Below are 27,777 nucleotides of genomic sequence, written 5' to 3'. Positions count from 1 at the left end.
TTTTTTGCAAATTTGTGCCTAGGAACAGAAAGTTTACCAAACGGATTTTTGTTCCAAAACTAATTCTGAGAACAAAAGAACATAAATTTTCACTGTTTGGCAAGTTGCCAAACAGGCCCTTAATTCTCTGCCACTCCTGAACCAAGCCATGCCCCTCGCGGACCTCTTTCTTGGCACCTTTCTTCAGGTGTTGTTTGATAGGTTGGCCTCTTGCGAACTTCTCAACTTTGCGCGGCGCGAGGGTATCGATACACTGTTGAAGAAATGGGAGAAGATGCTCATCAGTATCAACCGAGTGCTGGATGATGCAGAGTACAGGCAACTGAAAGGCGATCTTGGGGTGAAGTCGTGGCTTGAAGATCTTAGGAACTTGGCCTACGATATCGAAAACTTGCCTGACGAGTTCGTCACAGAATTCGCGAAAAACGAGTCCAAGGCAGAACCCCGCACTATCAAGGCGCGTTCTTCCCTTATTCCCAGTTGTTGCTTTAGATTGAGCCCGAGAGCATTTATGTTCGATCGTAAAATGAGATCCAAGATAGAAGAGATGGATGGCAGATTGAAGGATATCATCATTCAAAAAGATACTCTGAGCCTTGGAGAGAATAACAGGATTCAATCAGTATACACCCGAGTGGATAAGCCGCTTCGCACTACAAATTTGCCCGAGCCTTATTTCATTAGTAGGGAGGTTGAAAAAAAGGAGATCCTCGAATTACTAACAGGAGAAGAAGATGATAGAACATGTGCGGATCTGAAAGTGATTCCCATCATAGGGATGGGGGGTGTTGGGAAGACGGCTCTGGCTCAGCAAGTTTACAATGATACTAGAGTCACCGACTACTTCGATGCGAAGGCATGGGCTTGTGTTTCTAATGATTTCGACTTGCTTACTATTACAAAGAAGATCCTTGAGACAACCAATGGCCATTTGTCTTATGAAGGTAAGGACCTCGATTGGCTTCATGATAAGCTGAAGGAACACCTTATGGGGAAGAAGTTTCTTGTTGTTTTAGATGATGTTTGGAACGAGAATTATGGAAATTGGACAATCCTCTTGAAGCCTTTTCAATCAGGAGCGAAGGGAAGTAAGATCATCGTCACGACTCGTAATTTCCGTGTTGCTGAAATAGCCTGTGCTCGACCCTATACTCTCAAAGAGTTGTCACAAGATGCTTGTATGACTTTGTTCGCATTTCATGCTCTTGGAGTCGGAGATTTCGATCATCATCATGATCTTGAAGTATTAGGTATGAAAATAGTGAAAAAATGCCAAGGGTTACCATTAGCCTTGAGGACTTTGGCTGGGTTGCTAAGCTTTAAAGTCAGTCCCCATGAATGGGAAGCTATATTGAATAGCAAAATTTGGGACCTACCAGAAGAAAGTAATGACATCCTTCCGGCTTTGAAACTTAGCTACATCCATCTCCCTTCTAATCTAAGGAGATGTTTTGCTTATTGTGCTATATTTCCCTAAGACTATGAAATCGAACGGGATGAGTTGATTCACTAGTGGATTGCAAAGGGCTTGTTGGAGGGAAAAGAAGAAAAGAACTGTTGGAATATAGGTTTGAAATTTTTCAACGAGCTAGTATCCAGACTGTTACTTCAAAAGTCAAGTAGCAGTGAATCACGATTCTTGATGCATGAACTTGCGAATGACCTGGCAAAGCTAGTTGCAGGTGCAACCTATTTTAACTCAGAGGAGTTTATATTCAAGGGTAATCAAAATACTGCATCTTTAGCTCGTCATGCCTCATTCATTTCCAGCAGTCACGTTGTGTTGGAAAGATTCAAAATATATCATGGAATGAAGGGGCTTAGGAGTTTTATATCGTTAGCGAAGCAATCTAGATATCATAATAGGTCCTATTTGTCCCAAAAAGTGCTACGTGTGACTTGTTATCTGGATTAAAGCACTTGAGGGTGCTTTCATTAAGTCTCTACAAAATCATAGAGGTACCGAATTGCATTGGCAAATTGAGGCAGCTAAGGCTCCTTAATATGTCGTATACTGATATTACAATGCTTCCAAAGTCAATTGTTGCATTGTGCAACCTAGAGGCTTTGATAATGCGGGGCTGTCATTTCCTTATTGAATTACTAAAAGATATGGAGAAACTGATCAATTTGAGATTTCTCGACATTACCAACACTTCGAGCCTTAGAGCAATGCCGCTGTATATAGGTAATATGGTGGGTCTTGAGATGTTGTCCAAATTTGTAGTGGCAACGGGAGATGGCTCGAGGTTGAAGAAGTTAAAAAACCTGGAGAACCTTCGAGGGGAATTGTGCATCTCTGATTTGCATATGGTTCGAAAAGCTGGAGATGCCAACGATGCCAATTTATGCACAAAGAAGGGAATATGCTGGTTGAAAATGCAATGGAGTAGAGATTTTGAAAATTTCCGGAATGAAGAGCTTGAAGCAAAAGTCCTGGACTTTGTTCGCCCTCACCAAAACCTTGGAAATTTTGAAATATCCTCCTATGGTGGCCTAGAATTCTCTTCATGGTTAGGAAGTCCCCCACATGTTAACATAGTGCATTTACGTTTACATGGGTGTCATAAGGCCAAAGCATTACCATCACTTGGGCAACTATCTTTGCTGAAAGAATTGTACATTGAAAACACTTTCATATTTAATTAAATCATACCCGATCAGACCCATATTGCTAAAACACTTTCATATTTAATTAAATCTAGGAAAATTCATACCATATCTTTGATGAGTGCGCGAAGTGAGCGTAAGGTTGAGTAAGGGCGAGAGAGATGAGTTGAGTTTAAATCAGTTGTAAATTCATTTATGACCCATTTACGATCCATTTATGACCCATTTAATACTAATATTAGACTTCTACCCATTTATGCCCTATTTACTAAATATAACTAACCAATTTATGATCAATTTACTAATATATGGGTTAAGAAATGGGTTTATGACCCATTTTGACAGGTCTAGATACATTACATGAGTCGGTTACCTAAAAAAAAAGATCCATATATATATATATATATTTTGGTCTAGCAAAGATCCATATTTATGCGGCCAAAGATTATATGCAAAAGAGGTGGGTTTTAATTTTAATTTTTAGATAGCGAGCCACAGGAGCTTTTTGTGGGCGTAACATTCATCGCCATTTGATCTTTCTTTTTTATTATTATTCTTGATGCTTCAGTTACTCACACGGTCGTCATCATCATCTTCACTGTCCATTAAAATAAAATCTCAACATCCCGTCAAGTTTTGTCAATTTACGTCTCATTCTCGAATTAATTCTCAACAAAATAGTTACATGACTAATATTTCGCCCGAATTATTTTATACATTTGTTTTTGGATATTTCATAGATAATCGACAATCTGGAACAATTCTCAGGAATTATTTTCCTTTAATTTTTCCCATTTTCTGTGCACAGATTGATTGATTTGAAATGGTAGCATCAATTTTTAGACTTGTGAATCTGGGATGTCGTTAAGGGACTGTCCGTGTTTGAATTTGGATTTCTCTGCTTATTTTTTTTGCACTCTTTAGCTGTTTGTTGTATTGCCTCGTCCGATTTATCTTGTGGTTGCTATGCTCTGTCTCGTTCGCCGAGGTTCTCTCGATCTTGCTTGCGTTGTGGGTTTCATAATGGAATTTCCATTGGTGAAGTTTGTAGGTACAAGCCGGCGACCTATGGTAACGTCTGTATAACCTTCCCTCACCATGGCCTTACCGGAATTCAGTTCTAGGAGGAGAAGATGCTGAAGGGGGACCCTGGATGTGAGATTGCTCCTTATTGTAGAGACGAAGAAGTAGGGAAATGCCACTGCAGGCTAGCTTTCTTGTTAAGATCTCGACTTTTGTGGAAACGCTTTTCGTGATTTTTTGTTGGTCCTCAAATTTATCAAGAGGATAGGTATGTATATGTTTTCTTTCCCCCTTCAATAAGTGTCTGCTTTTCCTTGATGTGCAATCCACTAGATGAATCTGAAGTCGGGACTTAGCAAAAGACGAGTTTGAAAAGGTTTACAAGTTGCATCACATCGGAAAAGATTGGCTTAGAACTTCAGGTGGATGGAGTTTATGTCATGTTAATGGCAGTTGGGTGCTTTAAATCCTCTTTCCTGTTTTGGTCTGATTCGAACACATCTACTAAGTTGTGGAACGTACTTGGTTATTTTCCCTTATATCTCTAATCCTGATATGCGAAAATTGCTCTTGCAGCATTCACCGGAAGTGGAAGGAACTCGATATTAGCTTTCTGTCTGTATTTACTGATTCAACGTACTTATTCCCACGCACACAATCTTCTCATATCTCAGCATACTGTGATGCACATCGAAATCTATGGGGGAAACAGATTTATTGCGCCTCAACCCTTCCATTCCAGCATTTTACTCACCATCCAAGATTAAGGAACGGTCTAGTCGCTTCGAGTGCAGACACAAATGAAGGCATTTCGCGGACTGGATAGCACTCGATGAAATCTTTGCCCAAAGTTCATTTTGATAACTGTTCATATTTTGCTTTATGAAATCAAAGATGCATAGCCCCTGGACTCTGGAGTCGCTGGTTGGCAAAGTTTAAAGGGTGAGTAGATTTTTTTCTGCTAATTCTTCTAACTGGCTGTTTAAGAGGCAGGTAATGATCACGGGGGTGTAATCAGAATTTAGAAAGAATCTCTTCTGAAGGATTAGCAAATTGTCCGCACTACTTGTTCATTTCTAGCATTGTATTAAAGCACACGTCAATAGTCTAAAATTTCTCATCTGTTATGTTGTTTGTTATTATTTCCTTGGTTATCTCATTGACGTGATTACGTCCACATTCTGTTGTGCATGAGGGATCGGTTCTATGCAAGGGGAGTGTTATGATATATTGCTTGGCACGTTTCCTAAAAGCTTAAGCTTTTAAAAGATGCATTTGTCTAACATGCAGCGATCAAATCAAACAGCATGACCAATCAGCCAACCCAATGTTCTTGTTTCATTCTTTCTTCTAGTAATTGTGGATTGTCTGGAAGACTTTCAGACAAACATTGCAAGCCTCTCATAAAATCATCGAATTGCGATAAGATTTAAAGCTTGGATTGTTAGCCGCTCATATACCAGCGAACTTCGGCTTATTAAATCTTCTATCTATAGTCTGGTTAACCATTAGCGCCAACTCTTTCCGTTGCCCAGGAAAGCTTTTGAAATGGTTGAGGGAAAGTGCAGAGCTTTCCTTTGGAAGGGAGATCCTGATGCTAAAGAGGGAGCAAGAGTTAGATGGGACACTGTCTGTCCTCCTAAGCAGTTTGGAGGCCTTGGCATTCGAAGACTGGACTCGTGAAATCTTGCTTGTCTTTTAAAGTGTCTCTGGAGTATTTGGTTGAGGTATGGTCTCTATGTTTTGCCTGGCTCTGTAGCTATCATCTTGACTGGAAACCAGATGCTACTTACTATGCTTGGTATGATTTGTGACACCATGCTGCGATCTTGCCGGTGTCATCTCTCAAGGAGAATAGCTTATGAATCTTCTCTTCCATCAGTCCATTCTTTTCTCCTTCATTTTACGGAGGAAACCCGGCAAGAAGTGAACGTAAAAGGTGTGTGGTTTGATGAGATTTCGGTTCTTCCATTTTGCATCTGCATGTAGAGGGGATCACAGAAGAGTAAATGCAATGAAGGGTTTGATATCGAGGTTCGAAACCTGTATATTTTGGTCTTTATTCTGTTCGTCTTCGTCGAGGGAAGATCGATGCTCTTGAAACACAATATAGTTTACGAACTTTATTTTGGATCTACGGCAGAATAAGCTGGTTACGAACTTTAACTTTCGAAGCTAAATTACTTATTTCAAAGGTAAATCAAATTACTTCCTCTAAGGTAAATGAGTTCGTCTTAAGAGATGTTACTCCTTTCAAAGAGATTGAAATTCCCATGAAGGTCATACCTTATAGCTCTTGTACTTAGCAGCATAACCCCAGCAATTGTAATTTAACAGACCTTGGTGTAATTTGGATTGCACCTGTAGTTAGTATTTTTCTTTTTCACGGATTAGTTTAGGCTATAGACTTCGTACCATGAGACTGTCAATCACCTTAGCATAGTAGCTTATCTTAAATTGTTGCAATGGATGGAACCTGTAATCTGTACTGACCTCAGTAATGGTAGATTGCTTTACACTTCATAAATTCATAATGTTGTCACTAGTAATTATTCAATAGAGTTAATTTTACGGAAAAACTCCAAACTAGTATATTTTTAACAAATTTATCTCACACTAATTTTAAGGCCACCAGAAACCTCAAACTAATATACGTGCGACAATTTACCCCAAACTGATATGAATTTCCACGTGGACTTGCCATGTCAGTTAACTTATTGCCGATTGTCATCCAGTTTAGTAATTTCACAATAAAATTTGACAGACGCTACAAAAAAGTATATATGTCACGATTGTACATGTTTGGGATTTTTTGTAACCCAACAATTAGTTTGGGGTAAATTTATCACTTTTATACAAATTTGGGATTTTTTTGGTATTAATCCTATTCAATAATGTCATTGTTTTCCTTGCACGGTCGTAATCATTAATTTACTATAGTCAGTAACTTGGCATCACAAATTTCCTTAATACTCTCAATGATGCTATCACCTAGTGATTATCCAACAATATGGTAATATTCCTCAACAGGGCTTGACTTATAGCTCCTGTTCTTGATAATTATACCTCTAACAATAGTAATTTGTTTGAAGTAGGCGTAATCTCAATTAACCTATAGTAATTAGCTGGAGAGTTCATAAAATAAGAATGCTATCACTTAATATTATCACCACAAAGAATCGTAACTTCGTAGGCCATAGAACCTATGATTGGTGGCTCACCTCAATAATCATAAATTACCTCTAAATCCATGAAAATGACAATTAGTAATTTCCGATAATAAATCACCTTAAATTACTGTGAACAGTAACTTCACTTAGGAAACAGCAAGCAACTTGAAATTTTATTGTAATTTCCTTTTTCCCTTTTCTCAATTATTTGCCAAAACAATTATACCACTCAATTTAAGTTCGTAAATTAAGCTAACCTAATTTAGAATAGCTGGGCCTGATCGCCAACAATCTTCCTCAGTCAAACGTAAAATTTATAATCTCTGCTGTCGTAACAGACTTTAAATGTCGGTAATTTATCAGTATGACAGGTAACTGGTGGCACTTTTATAAAATTGATTCGGCGGACGAGATTTTCTAGCTTTAAATCCGCAGCCGTTAAATAGCCTGCTCGGCCCTAGAATTTTCCGGGGAGTTGAAATTTAGCATTCGCTCAAAAATTCATTTGGCAATTCAGTTCATTACTAAGATTTGAATGGAAATATGTGATAAATGTTCGATGGCATGAAATCAAATTTGTACCCGAAAAATTGGCACAAGGACCAAAATTGAACCCACGAAAATTTACGAGGACCATAACGCAATTTTCCGAAATGAATGGAAATCCAAAAGTAATGCGTCGAAACGGATAAGGCGTCAGTCGTGGGAACGAAGAGCGAAAGAGCGCTTCTTCTTCGTCGCCATCGCTCTCTATCCTGCGCTTTGCACGGCGATAAGCCATGGCTGCTTCCACTTCGGTCTCGTTCCTCAGCCAGAATCGCTTTCTGGGTTCCTCCCAGAAGCTTCTCTCGGTCTCAATCTACCCGAAATTCATCGGGACAGTCCCGATGATGCAGCGGCCGCGGCGCCAATGTCTCTTCGCCGTGGAAGCACAAGCCAAGACCAGGAGAGAAGACCGGCTCGCCCGCCATTCTCGCATTAGGAAGAAGGTCTCTTCTGGGTCTCGCACCCTTTTTTGCGCACTGGTTTTTTCATGATGCCCATGTCCCAGTTCAAGATGGTCGAGTGCGCTAGTGAGGGCATTGGTTGGGTTGGGTTCATTTTGCTTTTGAGGGCGGGTTCGATGTGGTTCCATGGCGAGTCTCTGTTCGAAATGGATTGGTATGGTGCGGGCATTTGTTGGGTTCGTGCGGTTTCGTTTGGGGTGGGGAGTGGTTTTGAGGATGAGAGCGTAGAGAGTGTGTTGTTGTGGTCTAGAATCTGAATGAGATAGCTTTGAGATTGAGCTGTCGAATTGTACTCGGTGTTTTGTTTGTCAATTCTGTAAACGGCATATAGGGTTGCTGAACTAGGAAAAAGAAACGGAGGAGAAGAGAAAAATGGACCTAGTTCATCCTCCACTGATATTTCTCACTAAGTTCTTTTTTTTAAGGTTAACAATTAACATGGTTATCTGGATCTTCTGCTCTGCATAAATCCGTGTTGTCAACATACATAGTCTAACGTTCCTAGCCACTGGGGGCGGGTGTGACCTCTGGGTGGCTTTGAGTGAAAGACGCCGTGATTTGATCGTGATAGCTGCCACATTCAAACTGAGCACTTGATAACACGGTCTACACCTTGGGGGGTTATTGATTAGTAGTTTAGTTTCTTTCTACTAGATGTATTGTGGTGGCACCATATCATGTGTTCCTACATCATTGGGTGTTGGATTCACATGACAAATTTTAAGTGATTCTGAGTTTTTACTTGTTGGAGACCATGCTACGGCATTAGGGTTAAAGTGCCGGAGTTGTGCTGGCGATTCGTGAAATCGAAGCGGTAACTTCGTTTAGCGTGAAATTGAAGTTTTTCGGGTGTTGCAGGTTCAGGGGACTCCAGAGAGGCCGAGATTATGTGTATTTCGTTCCAACAAGCACCTCTACGTCCAGGTGATTGATGACACTAAGATGCACACACTTGCTGCAGTATCAACGATGCAGAAGCCCGTCTCTGAGGAATTTGACTACAGTTCTGGTCCTACCATTGTGAGTATCCAAATGTACCTTAATTCGCTGCATGTACTGTCATCGTCCGTGTATAGAAAATAATAGAGTTTGAAAAAGAAATGAAAGAGAAAAAAAATTTGGGACTCAGATAAAGAAGTGCCTCATCTCCTGTAGATTTCTTTCTGCAATCCATGTGCATTTTTGAGACACTAAATGTAATCAAACTTAAGAAATTCTGACACGGCTTGGGATATATTTCTTTTCAGAATGTAGATCCTCTATGAAAACATTTTGAACTGCTTTTCTTTGTGTGCTTTGCTGAAGAAACTCTCATCCTTGTAACTTGTTGGCATCAGGAAGTGGCAAAGAGAGTGGGTGAAATCATTGCGAAGTCTTGCTTGGAGAAAGGAATCATGAAGGTAGCCTTCGACCGGGGTGGATATCCCTACCATGGACGTGTGGAAGCTCTCGCCGAAGCAGCCCGTGAACATGGTCTTCAATTTTGAATTCTGATTGCTAGCTTTGTTCATTCCGATCGTCTTTTCTTTGTCAAGAGAACTCTTGATTCAAACACGAATGCATCAGTTTATTTAGCGGATTTGCTCCTTTTTCAGCTCAATGCAAATGAGATATGGCAATGATTTCCGTACCTTGTGTCAAACAGAATGAAGCATATTTAACTGAAGTCTTTTGCTGTGGTCTGTGAATGTGGACAGCTCACCTTTCTGTGAGATCACAGTGTAATAGCTCGGCCGATGGATTGAAAAATAACATGATGGTTTTGCCGAACTTGTCATATTCTGAATACAAAGTTTTGGTGATTCTTATGGCGATGTTCTTTCAAGGGAAGATAAAGCATTACATATGATGTTGGGAGAGCATTCGGACATTCATGTGTGAAATGAAATATCCAAACTGAGTTCTAGATAAAATCAATTTATTTGGATAAAATAGAAGGATCAAATTCAATCTGGGAATCACTCCTCTCACTTGCAGATCAAGACATTTTTGGCCACCCTAATTGACACTTTGCATGAAGAAGCTTCTGATCCACATCTCATTTGCAATTTCTTTTTTGCCAATTCTAGTCAACTTGGCCACTGGTAAATGTATTCCCAGAACCCAGTTTGCCCATTCAAACCATACATGCCCTCCTCAGAGACAAGCCACAAGCACTGCGTATCGCAGCGAACCGAGTCTCTAGCAAAAGAATACGCATCGAAATGGTATTCCTGCAAATTTGCCCATCCCATGTCACAGTAAAACAGAGTCGTACCCCACACGTTCACATCAAAATCCCACCCGAATTCACCTCCATCTGCAACAGTCTGCTGGCCCAGATCATTGTCTTTGGATTGGCAATGAAGGGTCATGTTCTTGCCGCTCCCCAGCCGGTTCTTGACGCTGACGTGGACCTCTGAGAAAACCAGGGCAAAGAAGCTTCCTGTTAGGAGGAAGAAGATGATACTGCCGCTCTTGAATTTGGTTGAAGCATCCATGTCTCCTCACTGAGAATGTTTCAGTTTCTTTTAAAGCCAGCCAGGATTGTGTCAGTCTCTTCTTTATGTATATACAACATGAAGATAATGTGCTAGACTTAGTTTATTTCACCTTATTTTGTTTGTCTTGCTGTCACGTCGGATGAAAGAGTCACGCAACTGATCTTTAGCGGATGAGGCTGGTTGTCCTTGATGTTTATGTTGTGGTCCGGTGGTATTCTGAGTCAGTTTTTTGTCCGGACTAAGTTTAGTTTTATGATCGAATCAAAGACGGTATCATCCACGTTTGGAGCAGGGGATGATTGCAAGGACTGTGTTCATTTACAAAAGTTACCCTTTGGAGTCATTAGTTATGAGGTTTGGTCTGGACTTTGACATTATAGTAGGAGTTGAACAGGAGAGTCCAAAAACAGAGCTTCCTAGATTTTACATTTCGACGTTATCAAGGCAAAGCCCTTGAAGTTTCCTCTGCCAAAATGCCCCCAACGATGCCGTACACGACAGTGCCTTAACGCGAACGGTTGCGTCTCTGACCATTGGACAACGTGCGTACGATGCGTGACTGCAATGGAGTAATGGATTTTGGTATCATTTGGAGATTTCAATTATTTGAGATTTCATTTTTTTATGCTCGATTTGAAATCCACGGGTTCAGCTCCAGCTTCGATCGAACAATCAATCTGTGCCACAGATGACAGGTTGATGCATACGGTATTTTGGATTCGGGTGTCAATTCAGTCCCGAACAGTTCAATTTTGCCAATTGAGTCTTAAATCTTTGCTCGAAATTTCAATATAGTCGTTCCGATTGATTTTTGCCTAAAAATCGCTAACTTGGCGGTGTGTTATATATGACGGTGCGATTTTCAATGAAAATTGGCCTCTATTTCCTCTAATGAGGTGAGCCTTAAACGATCTCTTGTCCAAAATGTCTGTCGAGTAAAAGAGGATTTTGATAGCCGTTGTTGTTAGATATACCCGTCAAACCAAATATTGGATGCGTTTCATTTGATTGATGGGATATCCATTAATATCATCTTTCCATCATCACAATTGCATTGAGCATTAGCCAGTCAGGGGCAGATAGTAACTTGTACATTATGGACTTTCTTAATCGCGATTTACTAATGTATATGTTATCGTGCTAATTTAACAAAATGCAGAGTAACTTTTGAAAATGCGAAGTTACCGTGGTAAGTCTAACAAACCTTCAAGAGCGCATACCTATCTATATCAATAAGCATCGCATGAGAAAATGAAAAAATGGATCACATCATGTTAACGCATGAATTTTGGCCGACAGATTGAACACGTATTTATGTGAAGAAATAAAAGATAGATATGAAAATATATAATAAAAATGAATAACAAGTACAAGTAAAAACAAAAAAAGGTGGTCCAATTCGGTCATAGTTAGTTCCTGTTCTGTTTACAAACGTTTTGATGTCCAAATTGAAGTTGTGTCGGTTGTTTCTTTCTGCGTTTCCCGTATATAGTCTATTGAAATGCGAATAAATTTGGGCGTATAGGCATACTGTATTTGCTCGCTGTTTATGTGTGCTTGAATATGTCAAATGCTGGTCATGTGAGTTTGTTGTTCGCTGTTCATGTGTGTGTTTGCTGGTTGCTTTTGTTCATATGTGGAATATGAGGATTTTGATCTCATTTCGATAATGTTTTAGTCATGTGAACATATAGAGAAATGTTGCATTGATGTTGCATTCGTCTTCCATCAAATTGGGGTGTTTCGAAGCTCGAAACACATTTCGACCAAAACAAAAAAGCTTGAAATACGTAAAAAAATGATTGGAGTCGAGTAAAGTTGGTTGTTGTTTGGTGTTACTTTGTGTTCCTTGGACCTCCCCAGCACGTATATCCACGTAAGAAACCGACGCTTTGGACTCGTATCGATCTCATGTTGGATCATCACATTGTTGTGCTCGAAGCGTGCTTAAGATGTCCTAGGAGCTTGCTGTCCTCATGTATTTGTGCAGAGAATGAGGATTTTTTTTTTCCTCATTTGGATGATAAACTTGTTTCTGTCGTCGGTGGCGTCTTCGTTCCGTTGAAGTAGCTGCTAGAGCTTTTTGTTGGGTCTCCTGTGAGAGTTGCTGTCAACTTTTTCTCATATTGGACAATGGTGTGCATAGCTGAAAGTTGCTTTCTGCGAGGTAGAGAAGTGAGTATTTTGAGCTAAATCTTCACTGCATCATGTTGACATCTTCTCAGCTTTCCATTCATGCTTTGAGATTGACATCTTCTCACCTTCTTTAATAACCTTTCAGCTTTTCACTCAGAAAAGCTAATTTATCGGCAGATTGCTTAAAAAAAATAATCTGCAAAATGCAAATGCAAAAAGAAACCTAGCTCTGAATTCTGAACATCCGTCCCGTGTCTTCGTCAAAGCTGAAAGGAATAACATATCCTAGAAGTACAATGATGCATAAGACAATCAATTACTTGAAGCTTAAGCAGTTAAATCACTAGGCTGAATCTTATTTTGAGACTAGAGACATCGCCCATCCATCGCAGGAATATTATGATTATCGAAAGTGAAAGACAGCTCAAGGTAAAGTGAGAACTTTTTCATGTAGCATGCATAAGAAATACCAATCTTTCAATTCATTCACAGGCACAGCATCTCCAGGCTTTAAAAGTTAAAAACATGCACATATCGCATCGTTCAAAATGTTCAAGAACTTTCCTTCAATGGTCCCGAACAAAGAGGCGAAGGAGCAAAGGCTTCATAAGTTGGATTTTCTTGGGATTTAAAAGTAAGCCCGAAGCACAAGCACCACCGACTATTCCAGATAATTTCTTTATTGCAATGATGATGATATTATGGCGAATAACTTTAAGAAAAAGTCCGAATTTAGAGGTTGAATTTCCCAGGGACGTAACCGAGTGAAATTACCTTGAATGCCAAAGAAAAACCTTAATCTAGCCGGGCAGTTTTCACAAACTTAGATTCCAAGCAAGACACAAACTACGATGCTTATCAGTGCCAATCTTATTGTGAGACCAAGGCAACTCTCAAAACTACGCTTAACAGAGAACTTGATAATTTTGATTACATTAAACATCGAGAATTAGATGACAGCGAGATTCAATGATTAGTTTGACAGAACAAAGACCTTCCTCTGTGCTTCATTAGAGAAACTACAGTCAATAAAAAGATGAGAGCGATTCAATGCTTAGATTACAGAACACGCAGAGAGATCTAGTACTCCCAACGTACAAACGGTTAATCCTCTCAAAAATGGGGAGTTTATCATGCATGACTAAACAAGAAATAAAGCTAGATCTTGACTCATTAGGGGAGAACCACACAAGTTTGTGCCAGTCAACATTAGCACCCTTGCTTCTCACAATTTCCCAAGCAATAAAAGAGTTAAGGCAACCATTTGAAGAAGCTTGCATACAACTTTGTCTGCAGTCGAGGAACTAGGAAAAATCACCACACAAACTGCAGCTTGGATGGGAACCAGCTCTTCAGGCCTAGCAACGGGCCACTTCCAATGAGAGTTACAAATTACAGCAGATACATAGGCCTGCAGAGGAAGAGAAGAGTCATAAGTAATTCTCCTTGAGAAATGATCCAGCAAGATCCTAGCATGGTGCCACAATTCATACCAAAGAGAAATATTATCTCCAATACCCACTATATATTCTAATATGGCGTTCCAAAATTTTCCCGACTCTTAATAACTTCTTCCAAGCATAATAATTAGCATTTGGTTTACAGTGAAGATGCTACCCATACAGCCAGGCAAAACATAGAGGACCCACATCTCGACAAAATACTCCCAGACACTTCAAAATACAAGCAAGATTTCCCAAATCCAGTCTTCCAAGCTTCCAAACTGCTTAGGAAGATAGACAGTGTCCCAGCTTACTTTGGTCCCTCTTTGGCATCAGGATCTCCCTTCTGAAGGAAAGCTCTACACTTTTGCTTAACCATTTCAATTACTTTCTTTGGCAACAAAAAGAGTTGACACTAATAGTTAACCAAACTATAAATAACAAATTTAATAAGCTGAAGTTCGACGGCATATGAGCGGCTTTTAACCGTCCAAGCTTTAAATCTTGTTGTAATTTGACGATTTTATGAGATTGTCTGAAAGTTCTCCGGACCATCCAAAATGACTAGAAGAAAGAACCAAACAAGAAGATAGGGTTGGTTGATTGGTCATGCTGTTTAATTTGATTGCTGCATGTCAGACATATGCATTTCTTAAAAGCCTAAGCTGTTAGGAAACGCACCAAACAACGTATATATAACGTATAACTCAACACTCCCGTTGCGTAGAACCGATCCCTTACACATGCACGACAGAATATGGACGTAATCACATTAATGGGATAACTGGGGAAATGATAATGAGCAACATAACAGACAAGAAATTTTGAACCATTGACATTTGCTCTGATACAATGCTAGAAATGAACAAGAATGCGGACAATTTGTTGGAAATTTAACAAAACAAGTAGAATGCGAACAATTTGCTAATCTTTCATAAGAGATTCTTTTTGGATTCTAATTATATCCCATGATCATTACCCGCCTCTTAAACAGCAAGTCAAAAGTAAAAGCAGAAACAAATCTACTCACCCTTTAAACTTTTCCAACCAGCGACTCCAGGGCTATGCAGCTTTGATTCCATGAAGCAGAATAAGAATATTCATTAAAATGAACAATGGGCAAAGATTTCGTTGAGTGCTATCCAGGACGTGAAATGCCTTCACTTATGTCTGTACTCAAACCGACTAAATTGTTCCTTTATCGTGGATGGTCTGGAATGGAAGGGTTGAGGTGCAATAAATCCGTTTCCCCCATAGATTACCATGCGCATCACAGTATCCTCAGAAATGAGAAGATTGAGCGTGTGGGACTAAGTACTTTGTATCGGTAAATGCAGACAGAAAGGTAATACCGAGTTCCTTCCACTTCTAGCGAATGCTGCAAGAGTAATTTTCGGCATATCAGAATCAGAGATACAAGGGAAATTAGTCAGGCATCTTCCACAGCTCAGTAAATGTGATCAAATGGAGTTTCCAGACTAGAAAACTAGAGAGAATTTAAAGCACCTAAATCCCATGAACATGACATGAACTTGCTCTATCCATGCGAAGTTCTGAGCTACACTTTTTTCGATGCGATGCAACTTTCAAACATTTTCAAACTCGCCTTTTGTTATTTATTCATCATATAAACAATGTCTTAGACTTTAGATTCACCTAGGGGATTGTACACCAAGGAAAAAGACAGACCCTTATTGAACAGGGTAAGAGAACGTACACGTACCCTGTCCTCTTGATAAATTCGACAACCCAGCTAATCACGGAAAAGTCTCCCCACGATGGACACGATCTTAACAAGAAAGCCCGCGGCCGCACGTCCCTTCTTCAAACTCTACAATGTGGAGCAATCTCACATTAGGACTTTCCCATAGGCCGCCGGGTCGTACTGACAAGCTTCGCCGACGACGGAAGCCCGAAATCACGGATCCATGACATTATCTGCGGGATCGACGAAATCACGCGCGAAGGAGCAGCAGCGTTGCGATGGAGAGGAGAGGGGGGAGGAGGAAGCGATGCCCAAAATCCGAGAATAGGAGGGACCACGGGGGGCGGGCAGAAGGGTAGAAGAGAAGGGGAGTTATATAAGTAGTAAATGGGCAGAGATCGATCAGTAGTACCTGATTTTCTAGGGAGGGAGGGAGGCCATCCTGGGGCAACTCCCTCAGCTTCGGGCATTCGTCGAACCGCAAGGTCTGGACATTGGAAGGGAGACTGCCGCGGAGTGTTTCCACGTTCCCCATCCAAGAGATATCGAGATGGAGCAGAGAGGAAGGGAGCGGAAGCAGAAGATCCTCCTCCTCTCTCGCTCCTCTCACGATGTCACATATCATCAGATCTTGGAGGGGGAGGTGAGGGGGGTAAGCCACTCCCTCATCGGATGCTTCCAATTCTCGCAACTCACTAGCTCAAGTCTCTGTAGCTGGGGCGGCAGTCCTCCATCGGGGAAGCGCGTGATACTCCCACACCTTGAAATTCTCAGATCTCGGAGACACGTAAGTCGATGCAGCTGATTAGGTAACGATTTTATTTTCGGACGCTCCTCAAGCGAAATGCTCGAGATGCCGGGAGGAAGAGGAGGGAAGCACTCCAGCTCCAGAGAGCAGGACATTTGTACAATGTCAAGGAAGTGAGATGGGATAGTGTGTGTAGTCCCGGGGGGTCAGCTTCTCAAATTCTTGCAAAGAAAAATTTCAATCTCTCGAAGCGACTGAAGACGGTCTACATTTATCTCCGCTAGTGACTCCACTCCCTTGCATCTCCAAATTTCAAGTCTCTTGAGGGTTGCGGGTAAATATCTACCCTCGTTGAATGAAGAGGTTGGCAGAGAATCGCATCTGTCGATTGTTAATTCTTGCAGACAGGACATCATGTCACCGAGGTTATTACTACTGTTGCTGCTCGGTTCATTCGGATGAACACTTCATCCTCTTGGTAAAGATTGCATCATCTTGCAGTCTTTAATGGTTAATGATACATTGATGTCGGTATACTTGTTTCGGGGAAGGGCACTAGTTTGGGACAGTATTCGACCCTCAAGCTTCTAAGAGAGGAGAGGGTGTGCATCTTTCTTGGGAGCTTCTCTAAATTGACGCAAGATATCAATTCGATAGTCTCGAGGTTGCCAGGCAGCTCTATATCTCCTTCTCCAGCCGCAAAATATATGAATTCCGGACATTTATCGACGACTAAGCTCTTCAGGCAAGCGAGATTTCGAATGACATCTCTGTCTTGCCACAAGTATATTAACTTTTTACAATTCCGCATCTCCAAATTCAAAAGCTTGGTCAAGGAGCTTGTGAACCCATGATTTAAGCAAGTTAATTCAGCAGCGTCTTTTATGACAATAGCGGTAACAGATGATAGGTTTACCAAACTCTTTAGCACCCCCTTATGGGGAAAAAAAACTAAAACACATCAAGTTGAGTCGGCTTAGAATAAAATTATGTTGTCCTCTTTCAAGTTTGAGTTTTTTCTTGGTTATTTATTGTTCTTTTTTGTGAGTTTTCTCTTGGTAATTTATTGTACTTTCTTGTTGGCTTAACAGATTTTCGAATCTGATGGACATCAAAATTTTGGATACAACTTTCAATTAAGTGTCGAGCACATTGTATTGCGTAGGCATTTAACTTAAAACCATGTGATTAAATTGACATTATCACACGTGAAAATCAACTTAAAAATTAAGTATCTAGCCATCGTATTATGTAGGCATTTAACTTAAAACCATGAGATTAAATTGACATTATCATACGTGAAAATCAACTTAAAAATTAAGCATCTAGCCGTTGTATTACATAATATAGCTTAAAAACATGTGATTAAATTGCAATAACAATTGGTGCGAAATTCAACTTGCAAAACTGTTGTATTACATAGACATGTGGCTTAATAACATGTGATTAAAATTGCAATTATTTTTGTGTGAGGATGATCCTTAATAACAAAGCAAGTGCAATGGATAACTTCATATTAGTCAATTGAAGCAATTTGCACGTTTTAATCAACTGGGGTGAATGCGTGTAGAACCATAATCGTATGGACTGGACGACTCAATTATTTACATATAATTATCTATTTAAGCCAAAATATCATTTTATCTCACTTTTTATTTTCCAATATTACTCTTACATCAAAAGTTAAAATTATTCACTACATTCTCTTCATCAAGTAGCGACTTAATTCACATTCAGTTAACGACTATCCGCCATAATTTTATTTAATTACATGATTGTTCAAATAACTAAAAAAAAAGAAAACTCTTCCACCTCTCGCCGGTTTCCTTTTTCACTTTCACTCTAAGCTTGACTTTTTTTTTTTGGTCGAAACTCTAAGCTTGACTGAGTCAGTCGAGGAAGGCTCCATTTTTTCAACTCGAATTGTGATTTTCTCTCACAATTTGATCCAATAGTATTTTATTAGTTTCATCTATTTTTTTTTTCTTTGTTAGCTATGATATTCTTCTCTACTTGTCGGGCGTATTTTTTGTTTCCATCCTTAGGGATCAACCCGCTACTTCCAATTCTCCAAACCAAGAAGTCAAGTAGAATTGAGGAGGAATACAGTGAGTTCATGATGCACTGGAAGCGGATATATGACTTCTCCAAGTTTTGCAAGCGCTCATCTCCCGATCTAGATCTATATTTGAGAGCTCTTTTCACCTAATCTAAATTTAGATATGAGAGTTCCTTAAAGATGTTTCTATGCTCTTTCAACCTCTCTCGATCACTGACAAAAAAAAACCCTCTCTCGATCAAATTCTAGATTTGGGAGCCTATTCAACCTATTTGTATTGTCTCCGTACAGTGATGGTGTTGAGGACGTTGCACTGGGCAAGTCGTACCTATTAGAAAATGATATTATAGTGTGTGTGCTCATCACTTTTAATGACGTGAGATTCAGTGGCTGCCATTTGTTCTATACAAATCCGTTCTTGTGAGATGAGAGTGTGTGACAACAGTTTGTGCTTTATTATACTGTTTGAGATTTGCTTGATTTTAAACCTCTCATGTATCATCTTGAAATATAAATGAAATATTTACTTTGGATAAAATAAATCCCTAAAAAAATGATCGCTCCTTACCACGCACTTGTCTGATTTTGAAATACAAGTGCTGGGTCACATGTATATGAATAAGCATTCCTTATTTTAATGTATCATGGACTATGAGTAATCTTTTTTATTATGAATTCATTGCAGGAACAATGGTACATACAATACACACTCCGATAATCCTAAGAACAACGGCTTAAAAGGTGAGGCTTGAGAAACTTAGAATCATGTTAGCTTTTTATCGATGGAACGCTGGAGATGACATGATGACGCATATCATCAAGGTCAACAAAATGATACAAGATATTATTTGGAATGGTTTCATAATGTTGGAATATGAGATGGTCGGAGTCCTAAAATGAACTATTCTTGAGGAGTTGGGAAGAATGGTTGATAAGGTTAGGGAAACCTTAAACAATCTAAGTTATAAAACGCTTGTGGAGAATTTCCTGAAAGAGTACATAATGGTTAGGGCAAGGAGAACGTCAACCCATGCATTGAATGGGTCTCGGCGCAAACCGTTGCCCAAATCTAGGGGTTTTTCGGGAGCCTCTATTTTGATGCCTAAGAAAATGAAATTCCCTAAAGAATTCCATGAGTCTTTTCTTGTCTCTGTACTGCATAGGTACACTTGATGTTGTTTTTTTATGATATGGAGTCACTTGTGTATATGTTTCAAGTTGATATTTCATGTTCTTGAATATTTGTCAATATGTTATGAAATATTTGGTTATGGAAATTTGTGGCTTTTTCATTTGATATTGTCATATTATATGTTATGTTATGAGTGGGGAGTTCTTAAAAGTTTGTATAACTTTTGAAGAACCAAAATTTCTTTTTACATAAATGATTATGTTAATGATAATTTCAAATTAGGATTATTAGATGATGATTGGGAATATAATGACCTGTCGACTCTAAGACCTTTTATGAAACTATTCATTAATGTGATTAGTTTATGTGATTGTGATGCTGATGAAGCATTAAGATAGGTATTAATAATTAGTGTGTATATGTCTGAAATGTTCAGATATAATGGCTTCAGCAACTAAGAACATAGTGGCTGAACTTAATAAGGGAGAGAAATTGAATGGCGACAATTATGAAATTTGGAATCTCAAAATTTAGTATGTGCTGGAAGAGCAAGAGGCACTCAAAGCTCTTAACCAGGTTATGGAAGAACTTGAGAATAGGACTATTGCCCAGCACAAAAGGGATAAAGATGCCTTTATTGCGTGGAAAAGGAAGAACTCTCTTACTCACATTACGTTGGTAAGCATCATGGGCAATGATATCATGCAAGAGTTTGGACATTTTGAAAACGCTAACGACATGTGGGTCGCATTGGCAGCAAGATTTTGTCGAACTTCTGTGACTAAACTGAGACAACTCACTATTCTTTTTGACTCATACAAGATGCCTCATGGAAAGACCATGAAACAGCATATGAGGCAGATGTCAAATATGCTAAGTGAGCTAAAGGATGCTGGCCACATATTCACTGATGAATAACAAGTGCATGCAGTAATCTATTCCTTGCCTCAAAGCTGGGAGCATATGAAGATCCACTTGACCCACAATGAGGGTAGCAAGACCTTTGAGAATGCTATGCGGTATCTTGAGCTAGAAAAGGATCGCCTCCTGGCGGCTAAGCCAGAAACCGATATTTACTTTGCTAGTTCTAGCTTACATGGAGTTTCAAGCTCCAAACCCTTTTAAGAAGAACGTTTCAAGGGTGAAATGTTACAACTATGGTAAAAAGAGTCACTTTGCTCGCGACTATGGTGATCCAAAAAAGGTAGAAACCCTTAGCATTCTTGAGAGTGCTGTTTATGTGTCTAGTTCAGTCTTTTTAACTGAATCTAATCCTTTGTGGACTGTAGACTCGGGAGTCACAGACCATGTAGCGAATGACAGAGAAGCCTTCGTAGAGTTCCGACGAGTTCCACAAGGAATGAAGTGAATATATGTAGGGAACAATTCAAGAGTAGAAGTCAAAGGCATTGGCACCTGTCAATTGCTCATGTATGGTGGACGCACATTGTCCCTACATGATATGTTATTTGCTCCAAAAATTTGTCGGAACTTAGTTTTAGTGTTAGTTTTAGTAAGACCTGGTTTTAATGTAAACTTCCATAGCAGTGGTGTGGACTTGTCTTTAGGAACAAGTTATTATGGTTCTAGATATTTCCTGGATAGTTTCATTATATTGGATGTTAACTATTGTGAAATTAATGTTAATAGTTCCTTATTTACATCATCTGATTCTTATGAGAATGATGTGAATACATGGCATGCCATATTTGGTCATATTGGCCAACAAAGAATGAATAGATTAGCCAAAGAGGGTTTATTGGGTAATATTGAAAATGTTGATTTGGCCATATGCGAGCATTACTTAAAAGGAAAAACAACGCGAAAACCATTTGGAAATGGAACTAGAGCTGAGTTTCCTTTACAATTAATCCAAACAGATATCTGTGGTCCAATGAATGTAAGAGCAAGGCATAGGACTGTTTATTTCATCACATTTATTTATGATTATACTCGATTTGGACATGTCGATTTGATTTCTCATAAGCCGAGGCATTAAATTGCTTTAAAAGATTTAGGAGCTTAGTAGAAAATCAATTAAACAAAAAAATAAAATCATTAAGATCCGATCGAGGTCGAGAATATTTGTCTGATCAGTTCAGAAATTTATGTGATGAGAAGGGAATAGAAAGACAATTGTCTATTTCACATACTCCTCAACAAAATGGTGTTGCAGAAAGGAGAAACAGAACCTTAATGTAAATGGTTAGGTCAATGATGACATAAGCTAACTTATCTATCACTTTTTGGGGTGATGCTTTGTTAATTGATGTCCATATACTTAACCGTGTGCCTTCTAAATCAGTTATTTCCACTCCATATGAGTTATGGACAGGCAAAAAGCTTGATTTAAGCTTTCTAAAACTTTGGGGATGTGTTGCCTATACTTGTGAGTCCTCTCACTGGTATGAAAAATTGGGCCCAAGAGACAAAAATAGTATTTTCATAAAATACTCAGAACACTCAAAAGGGTATGTGTTCATAAGTGAGTAAGAAAGCAGAAGTATAACTGAATTCGAATCACAAGATGTCACGTTCTTAGAGAATGAATTTTCTAAAAAAAGCGAAATAGGTGGAGATTACTCACTATATGAATCTATGGATCGTGATAGTGAAGTTAATGGGAGCATTGTGACAAGTGGGGAGTTAAGTGCAAACCAATCTCAATTGCAACCACTTGATGAGAATATACTATCATTATCTAATTCGAGTGGGAGTGCAGTGGAGCGTAATAAATCATCAAGGGTACAGCCTACCATACGACAATCAAGTCGTAAAAGCGTTCCCCGTTGATATTTTGACATCGAAGGAGAACCTTTCATGATCGTCTCACAAGATGAAGATGAGTCGAAGAAGGTGAATGAGGCTCTAATATGTCCTGATAAGGGGAAATGGATGCGTGCAATGAAAGAAGAAATTGAGTTGTTCAAATCAAACCAAGTTTGGAAATTGGTTGATCTTCCAAAAGGACACAAAGCACTGGGAACAAGTAGGTTCTCAAAATAAAGTGTAAGGCTGAGGCTTAGTTGAGAGGTATAAGGCTTGCTTTGTGGCGAAAGGATATAATCAATAGGAAGGAATTGACTATGAAGAAACTTTTTCTCCTGTGATTAGATTTATTTTTATTCGCCTTATTCTAACAATAGTAGCTAATTTGGATTTTGAATTACATCAAATGGATGTAAAGACTGCATTTCTCAATGGAGAAATAGAAGAAGAAATTTATTTAGAACAACCTATTGGTTTCATTACAAAAGGCCAAGAGCAAAAGTTGTGTCGACTATTGAGGTTGATATATGGCCTTAAGTAATCTTCGAGACAATGGAATATACATTTTCACAATGCTATAATAGCATATGATTTTGTAATGATTAGTGAAAACAATTGTGTATATATCAAAAGATCAATTTGTAATCTTATCATTAAATATTGATGATATACTAATTATTGGAAGTAGTATGAAATTTGTTAATACAGTCAAGAATTGGTTATTTTCCAATTTTGAGATGAAAGATATGGGTAAAGCTGCGTTCATTCTTGGAGTTAAGATTTCAAGAGATCGTTCAAAGAAATCTTTATCCCTTTCATAATTGACGTATGTGAATGAAATTCTTGAGCGATTTTGTATGCAAGATTGTAAATCAATAGATACTCCCATCGCAAAAGAGAATTTTTTATAATAGTGGGAGAAGGATACTTGTAAAGAGAACTTGGCTTGGGACGATAAGCGTAAAGTTTCTTCTACATTTCTGGATACTCTCCAACCTTTGTTTGTTCTGTTTCTGAGCCTCACTCAGACAATGTATCCCACAGTTCTCCCATCAGCTTGACAGAGACCGTGCCCAATGTCAAGTAAATTTCTCTCGTTCCTAATTTATTGGCTAAACCTCTTAATACTTCCCCTCTCAAGGTCTTCCTCACTACCTACAACATATCCCATTAAGAGCAGTTTCTGTTCACTTGACTACACATTAGTCCAGTTCATTTTGGTATGTCATAGGGAATTCTCTATAACAAGTATGACAGGAGGTTACAGGCGGGTTTTTCAGAAACCAATGGACTATGAATGGTGTGATCTGGCTTTTCCCGTTATTTTCAGCCCCCATCTTTCTCAAATACCTTGTTAGCCGGATATAAAAATTCTGAGATTTTTCCTCTCAGCAACATTGCTTTCTGCTGGCGCAGGGAGATGCTAAGATACAGTGATTATGGTGTACCGCTGGCTGAGAGTGATTTAGACAAATTTACCAAATTCATGCCTCTCAGGGTAGCTGAAAGGAAGGACGTTGTCAGTGGAAACGAAGACAATAATCTATTAAATTCTGTGACCCCGTCTTGTGAGAACGGTGTGAATGCTTCAGTAAGCGCTGATGAAGCTAGTATCTCTGACAAAGATGAAATCTGTATGGCTCTAAAGTTGGGTTTCACGCTTCCATAATCTTCCTATGCAACAATGGTCATAAGAGAGCTGCTGAAGACCTCCATTAAAAGTTCTGCTCTCTCTTTTGGATTACTCAAAGAAGAATTACTAAAGGCGATTACCTTACCCTTACCAAAAAAAAAAAAAAAAAAATTACTAAAGGCGAAATAAGGTGCAGTCCTTATTCCCAGAGATCATGCAGAGATCCAAAGAAACGAGAAAAGTGTGCAAGGTGAAAATGGACAAATATTAGGACCGCCTGGACAGGAGTACAGTAAAGTAATAAAATCACACTTTGACCTCCAGCATCTTGAGAAAGCATTAGTATCCACTTGAGTTTGGAAAAGTTGCCTCCATAATTGCATGGTTTTAGAAGTGAGCTGATTTGATAGAAAGAAACAAGAACAGTATACACATATTTAGGCTCGTTCATCAAATCCCTTCTTGATTTCAGAGTAAAACCTGTCTGAGTTCAACATTTTCTGATACGGGTTGTCTTTCATGGAAGCTTACGTGAGGCTACTGGAGTGCTTTATTAATAGTCGTTTGCCACTGGTAGGAAACCTAGGCAGTTTATGAGTCTTGCCATTCTAAGACAGCAGGTTTAGCAGCTGTTCTAACTTCTAATGGGCTTCTCCCATCTCCACAAACAGCCTCATTAGCTAACGTGATAGGATAAAAGTGCATCTGATTCTCTCCGACCTTTTCTTTAGTGTTGAAATTTGATGGTTGAATCATGCAATGCAATAGTTGGAAAGTCGTACCAGAGGCTTTAAATTGTTCATGCTTACAAACTGAAACTTGGGTCATTATGCATTTGCAGGTTGCCTTTCACTAAACATTAAACCATGAACATGCTCATTATGATTTTAACTGTCGCAAATACAATCGAAAAAACATAATTTAAACCCAATTCTCAAAATTCCTCACATCTCATACTGGCACATAACTTTTCACAGCTTGCTTCCCAGCAACCGCCGCTGCCGCTCCAATCCCTCGGGCCACCCCAACTGATTTATTATACAATAGAAGGACCTGAAGAAGTTGCTGGAATTTCAACAGTGAGTTCCCGGGTGATATATGGATTTAGAGGCTAGACGACCGATGCAAAAGTCTTTGGACTCTCATGTTCGGTAGTGCTTAGAGCTTATCTCCAATAGGGTAGAGAATTGGTGTCCTGTTATAAGTGTAAATAACGGAAGGAAAGGTAATACAGCGCCTCATAGTTTAGCTAAGTTTGCTTTAAATTTGGATCCCTTTTTCTTCGAGAGAGATTTGCTCGTTTTCAACTTATGTTCGAGTGGGTTTACATTTGTTCGAAATCATATTAAAGAAAGCAAACATAACATGTTGCTGCCAATCTCAGGCCCTGCTGCGCATTCTCTTAATATTTTGACTCTCCTTTCCCAGGTCAAGACTGTGTCTTTCCCTGTAATTAGGACAAAACAAGCTAAGGTTGAAAAATATGAAATAAAAGTTACCTTTCTGGGAAAGCTTCTTTTCTTTTTTCTCTTTATTTTTTGAAGAATAAAAAACTGATAGAGGAATGAATGAACCGGATCCGCATGTACTTAGTAAATGATAAGCTAGATTCCCGGCAGGGCAATATTCGTAGACCAGGTACTGCTCGCCATCTTCGATGCAGTAGCCGAAGAGACAAACTAAATTTGGATGTCAGACCCTTGAAAGACCTTCCACTTCCCGTCTGAAAGAGTTGGATGTGTTGCTCTTGTATATGTGTTTTATGGCTACAACTTGTCTGCTTGGCAAGACGCCTTTGTAGACCTGGCCTGCACTTCCTCGGCCGAGGCATTTCTTCTCATTACGGTAGTTAATTGCATTTTCGATCTCTGCCCTTGAGAATCTGTAGAGGCCAGACCACGTGTTAATCTCCTTTAGATGAGCCGATTTAGGAGGTTTGTTCTTCCCAGTCATGTGTTTTGTCAGTGCAATGACCAGCATCAGTCTAACGGTCGCAATCAGCATCGTGAATACCACTTTCACCATGGAACCTGGTGAAGATACGATTGATTTGTGCAAAAATTATGATGATTCAAGAAGGCAAACTACGAATTATGCAGAATTGGTGGATGTCTACTTACTTTTGATTTTGATGTAACCTGGTTCTGTTGACAGAAAGAGGAGAGTCAAGATGAGATCGTGTTGAGACACTGGTAAGCAAATAAAGCTGCATGCATACCCCTAAAGCAACTGGGCAGGTACGTATGTGTTCAGAATGAAATGGGTATCTGATTTTCCTGAAGGGAAATGGCGGCATAACAGAATAGCACTGTGTGAAGATATTCTGGTTATTCATTGTTGCAAGACAAATTCCTCGTACAAAATCATTCATCAATTTTGTAGGTTAGATAGAGTGGTTTTCTTCATGCTCTTATTCGTGTTACATTATCAAACATTTTTGCAAAATTTAGTTGACATTCGATTTAAAATCAGTGAAATCTAGTTACAAGGCAACACGAAGCACAAGCTTTGCATGTTCTAGACTCAGTAGATGTCATTTTTGGCTGTAGTCCTTACCCAGCTTGTCTAGAGCAGGCAGACATCTGTAGAAGTCATCCATCGACGCAAGATCCTCTACTTTCCAAGAGGCTAGATAAGTAATAACAGCCACCCCACAAATTGCCCTTTCTGTATCATTGTTGTTTGCCTGATAATAACTTAGTATGCTCTCCCTTGCATTCGCTATTGCATTAATGTAATTCTCGCAGACATCATTGAACGAAGTGTTGAAGTTTGAGCAATTGCCCTGTGCTTCTCTACATGAATCTTGTTCGTTGATGAATGACTGGTGAGAAGCTGGAGCACCGGCTGCTTCCCTCGAAGAGATTGTCGAAGCGACATGAATTAGCCGGCGCGCCTAGTGGCTGGAGGAAACGTTCGCTACAGTCGCTCCACTGGTTGCTGCTGAGAAAGATGTTGCTCGTGTTATTTGCGTGAAGAGGCAAGGATTGGGACAAAGCATCGAGGACATTTCTGCAGCAAAACATCGTGGGGTAGCTACCCCAGTAAGTGATCTTTTCTTGGACGCCGACGCATTCGCCCGTCGGTTTATAGGGGAACGAGTTCAGTGGACAGGCTGCAATGCATTAAGGCGTGATGGAGGAAATGGCAAGTACTTCATGATATATCATGTACCGTGCTTTTCTGTTCTTTTGGGTGTGCATCAAGTATCTCCAAGCAAGTTTTTAGCATCCTTCGTTCTGCATACGACCCTTTTGGTAGTACTGATTTATACGGATTTTATTACTACATACTTAGATTCATCATGCATCGATACGCTTTTCCATTTAAATTGTCCATAAGAGGATTACATCTCATCATCTAATGAGCTAGGGAATCTTTAAAGGACTTGCATTTTTCTTTCTACTGTCATCAAACTTTGACAGGAACAGATGAACGCGTGATGCACGTTGAGGTTTGGTGACTTGACATGTCTTGTGCGATCAATGGTGCTTGTGAAGAACTTCATATACAAAGGGTATGGAAAGAAGGAACGGAACCTGGATCAGGCGAAGGTGCTGGGGATGGATCACTTAAGGTGCGAACGAACAGAGCAGCCAAGCCAAAAGACAGCTGCAACATATGTCCTCTTGCCTCCATTTCTTCTCCAGTACAATGTGCATTTGCCCACAGAAGACAACTCTAGCCGCGCCGACACTCGATGCACTAGAGGAAAACGGCTGAAATTTTCGAAGAGATGAGGAAGGTGGTGTAGTTATAGATGATCTTCTTCCTTGTGATCGTCGACAACAGTTTGGAATATCCTCGCCTACTACAGACGTGCTGCTTCCAGCTACCGAACCTTGGGTTCCACGAGGAAT

General features: G+C 39.5%; 3 protein-coding genes, 1 long non-coding RNA gene and 2 pseudogenes across 5 annotated transcripts; 3 read left to right on the top strand and 3 right to left on the bottom strand.

Moving 5' to 3' along the window:
- The first annotated feature begins 148 nt into the window (after nt 1-148).
- On the top strand, nt 149-1,570 carry LOC115692647 (putative disease resistance RPP13-like protein 1). Its single transcript, XM_030619575.2, has one exon. The coding sequence runs from the start codon at nt 149-151 to the stop codon at nt 1,475-1,477; it is 1,329 nt and encodes a 442-aa protein (XP_030475435.1). The 3' UTR covers nt 1,478-1,570.
- A 1,490-nt stretch (nt 1,571-3,060) lies between these two features.
- Nucleotides 3,061-5,726, top strand: LOC115692651 (uncharacterized). Of its 2 annotated transcripts, XR_008816218.1 has the most exons (3): nt 3,358-3,901; nt 4,210-4,575; nt 5,202-5,726. It is a non-coding gene; the product is annotated as an uncharacterized LOC115692651 (long non-coding RNA). The 2 variants fall into 2 exon arrangements; XR_008816217.1 differs by lacking the exon at nt 5,202-5,726 and having other exon boundaries at nt 3,061-3,901; nt 4,210-4,770.
- A 1,767-nt stretch (nt 5,727-7,493) lies between these two features.
- Nucleotides 7,494-9,410, top strand: LOC115692648 (50S ribosomal protein L18, chloroplastic-like). Its single transcript, XM_030619576.2, has 3 exons — nt 7,494-7,792; nt 8,669-8,830; nt 9,148-9,410. Exons 1-3 carry the CDS (start codon nt 7,583-7,585, stop codon nt 9,295-9,297), a joined length of 522 nt encoding a protein of 173 aa, XP_030475436.1. The 5' UTR covers nt 7,494-7,582; the 3' UTR covers nt 9,298-9,410.
- LOC115692649 (self-incompatibility protein S1-like) lies at nt 9,005-10,450 on the bottom strand. Its single transcript, XM_030619577.2, has one exon. It carries the CDS (start codon nt 10,288-10,290, stop codon nt 9,880-9,882), a length of 411 nt encoding a protein of 136 aa, XP_030475437.1. The 5' UTR covers nt 10,291-10,450; the 3' UTR covers nt 9,005-9,879.
- A 2,884-nt stretch (nt 10,451-13,334) lies between these two features.
- Nucleotides 13,335-15,806, bottom strand: LOC115692629 (uncharacterized; annotated as a pseudogene).
- A 20-nt stretch (nt 15,807-15,826) lies between these two features.
- Nucleotides 15,827-26,516, bottom strand: LOC115692638 (uncharacterized; annotated as a pseudogene).
- Between the last annotated feature and the right edge of the window lie 1,261 nt (nt 26,517-27,777).

The sequence above is a fragment of the Syzygium oleosum genome, unplaced genomic scaffold, assembly GCF_021117445.2.
Source record: "Syzygium oleosum isolate NSW1041296 unplaced genomic scaffold, Sole_v2.1 Sole_v2.03, whole genome shotgun sequence".
NCBI lineage: Eukaryota > Viridiplantae > Streptophyta > Magnoliopsida > Myrtales > Myrtaceae > Syzygium > Syzygium oleosum.
Note: the sequence above shows the minus strand (reverse complement) of the source record. Positions and strands in the feature narration are given on the sequence as shown.

Excerpts from the sequence above, each read along its gene's own strand:
- LOC115692647 (XM_030619575.2), top strand. The coding sequence starts at position 149 with ATGCCCCTCGCGGACCTCTTTCTTGGCACCTTTCTTCAGGTGTTGTTT.
- LOC115692648 (XM_030619576.2), top strand. The coding sequence starts at position 7,583 with ATGGCTGCTTCCACTTCGGTCTCGTTCCTCAGCCAGAATCGCTTTCTG. Across the intron at positions 7,793-8,668 it reads ATTCTCGCATTAGGAAGAAG|GTTCAGGGGACTCCAGAGAG; the intron begins GTCTCTTCTGGG and ends CGGGTGTTGCAG. Across the intron at positions 8,831-9,147 it reads ACAGTTCTGGTCCTACCATT|GAAGTGGCAAAGAGAGTGGG; the intron begins GTGAGTATCCAA and ends TGTTGGCATCAG.
- LOC115692649 (XM_030619577.2), bottom strand. The coding sequence starts at position 10,290 with ATGGATGCTTCAACCAAATTCAAGAGCGGCAGTATCATCTTCTTCCTC.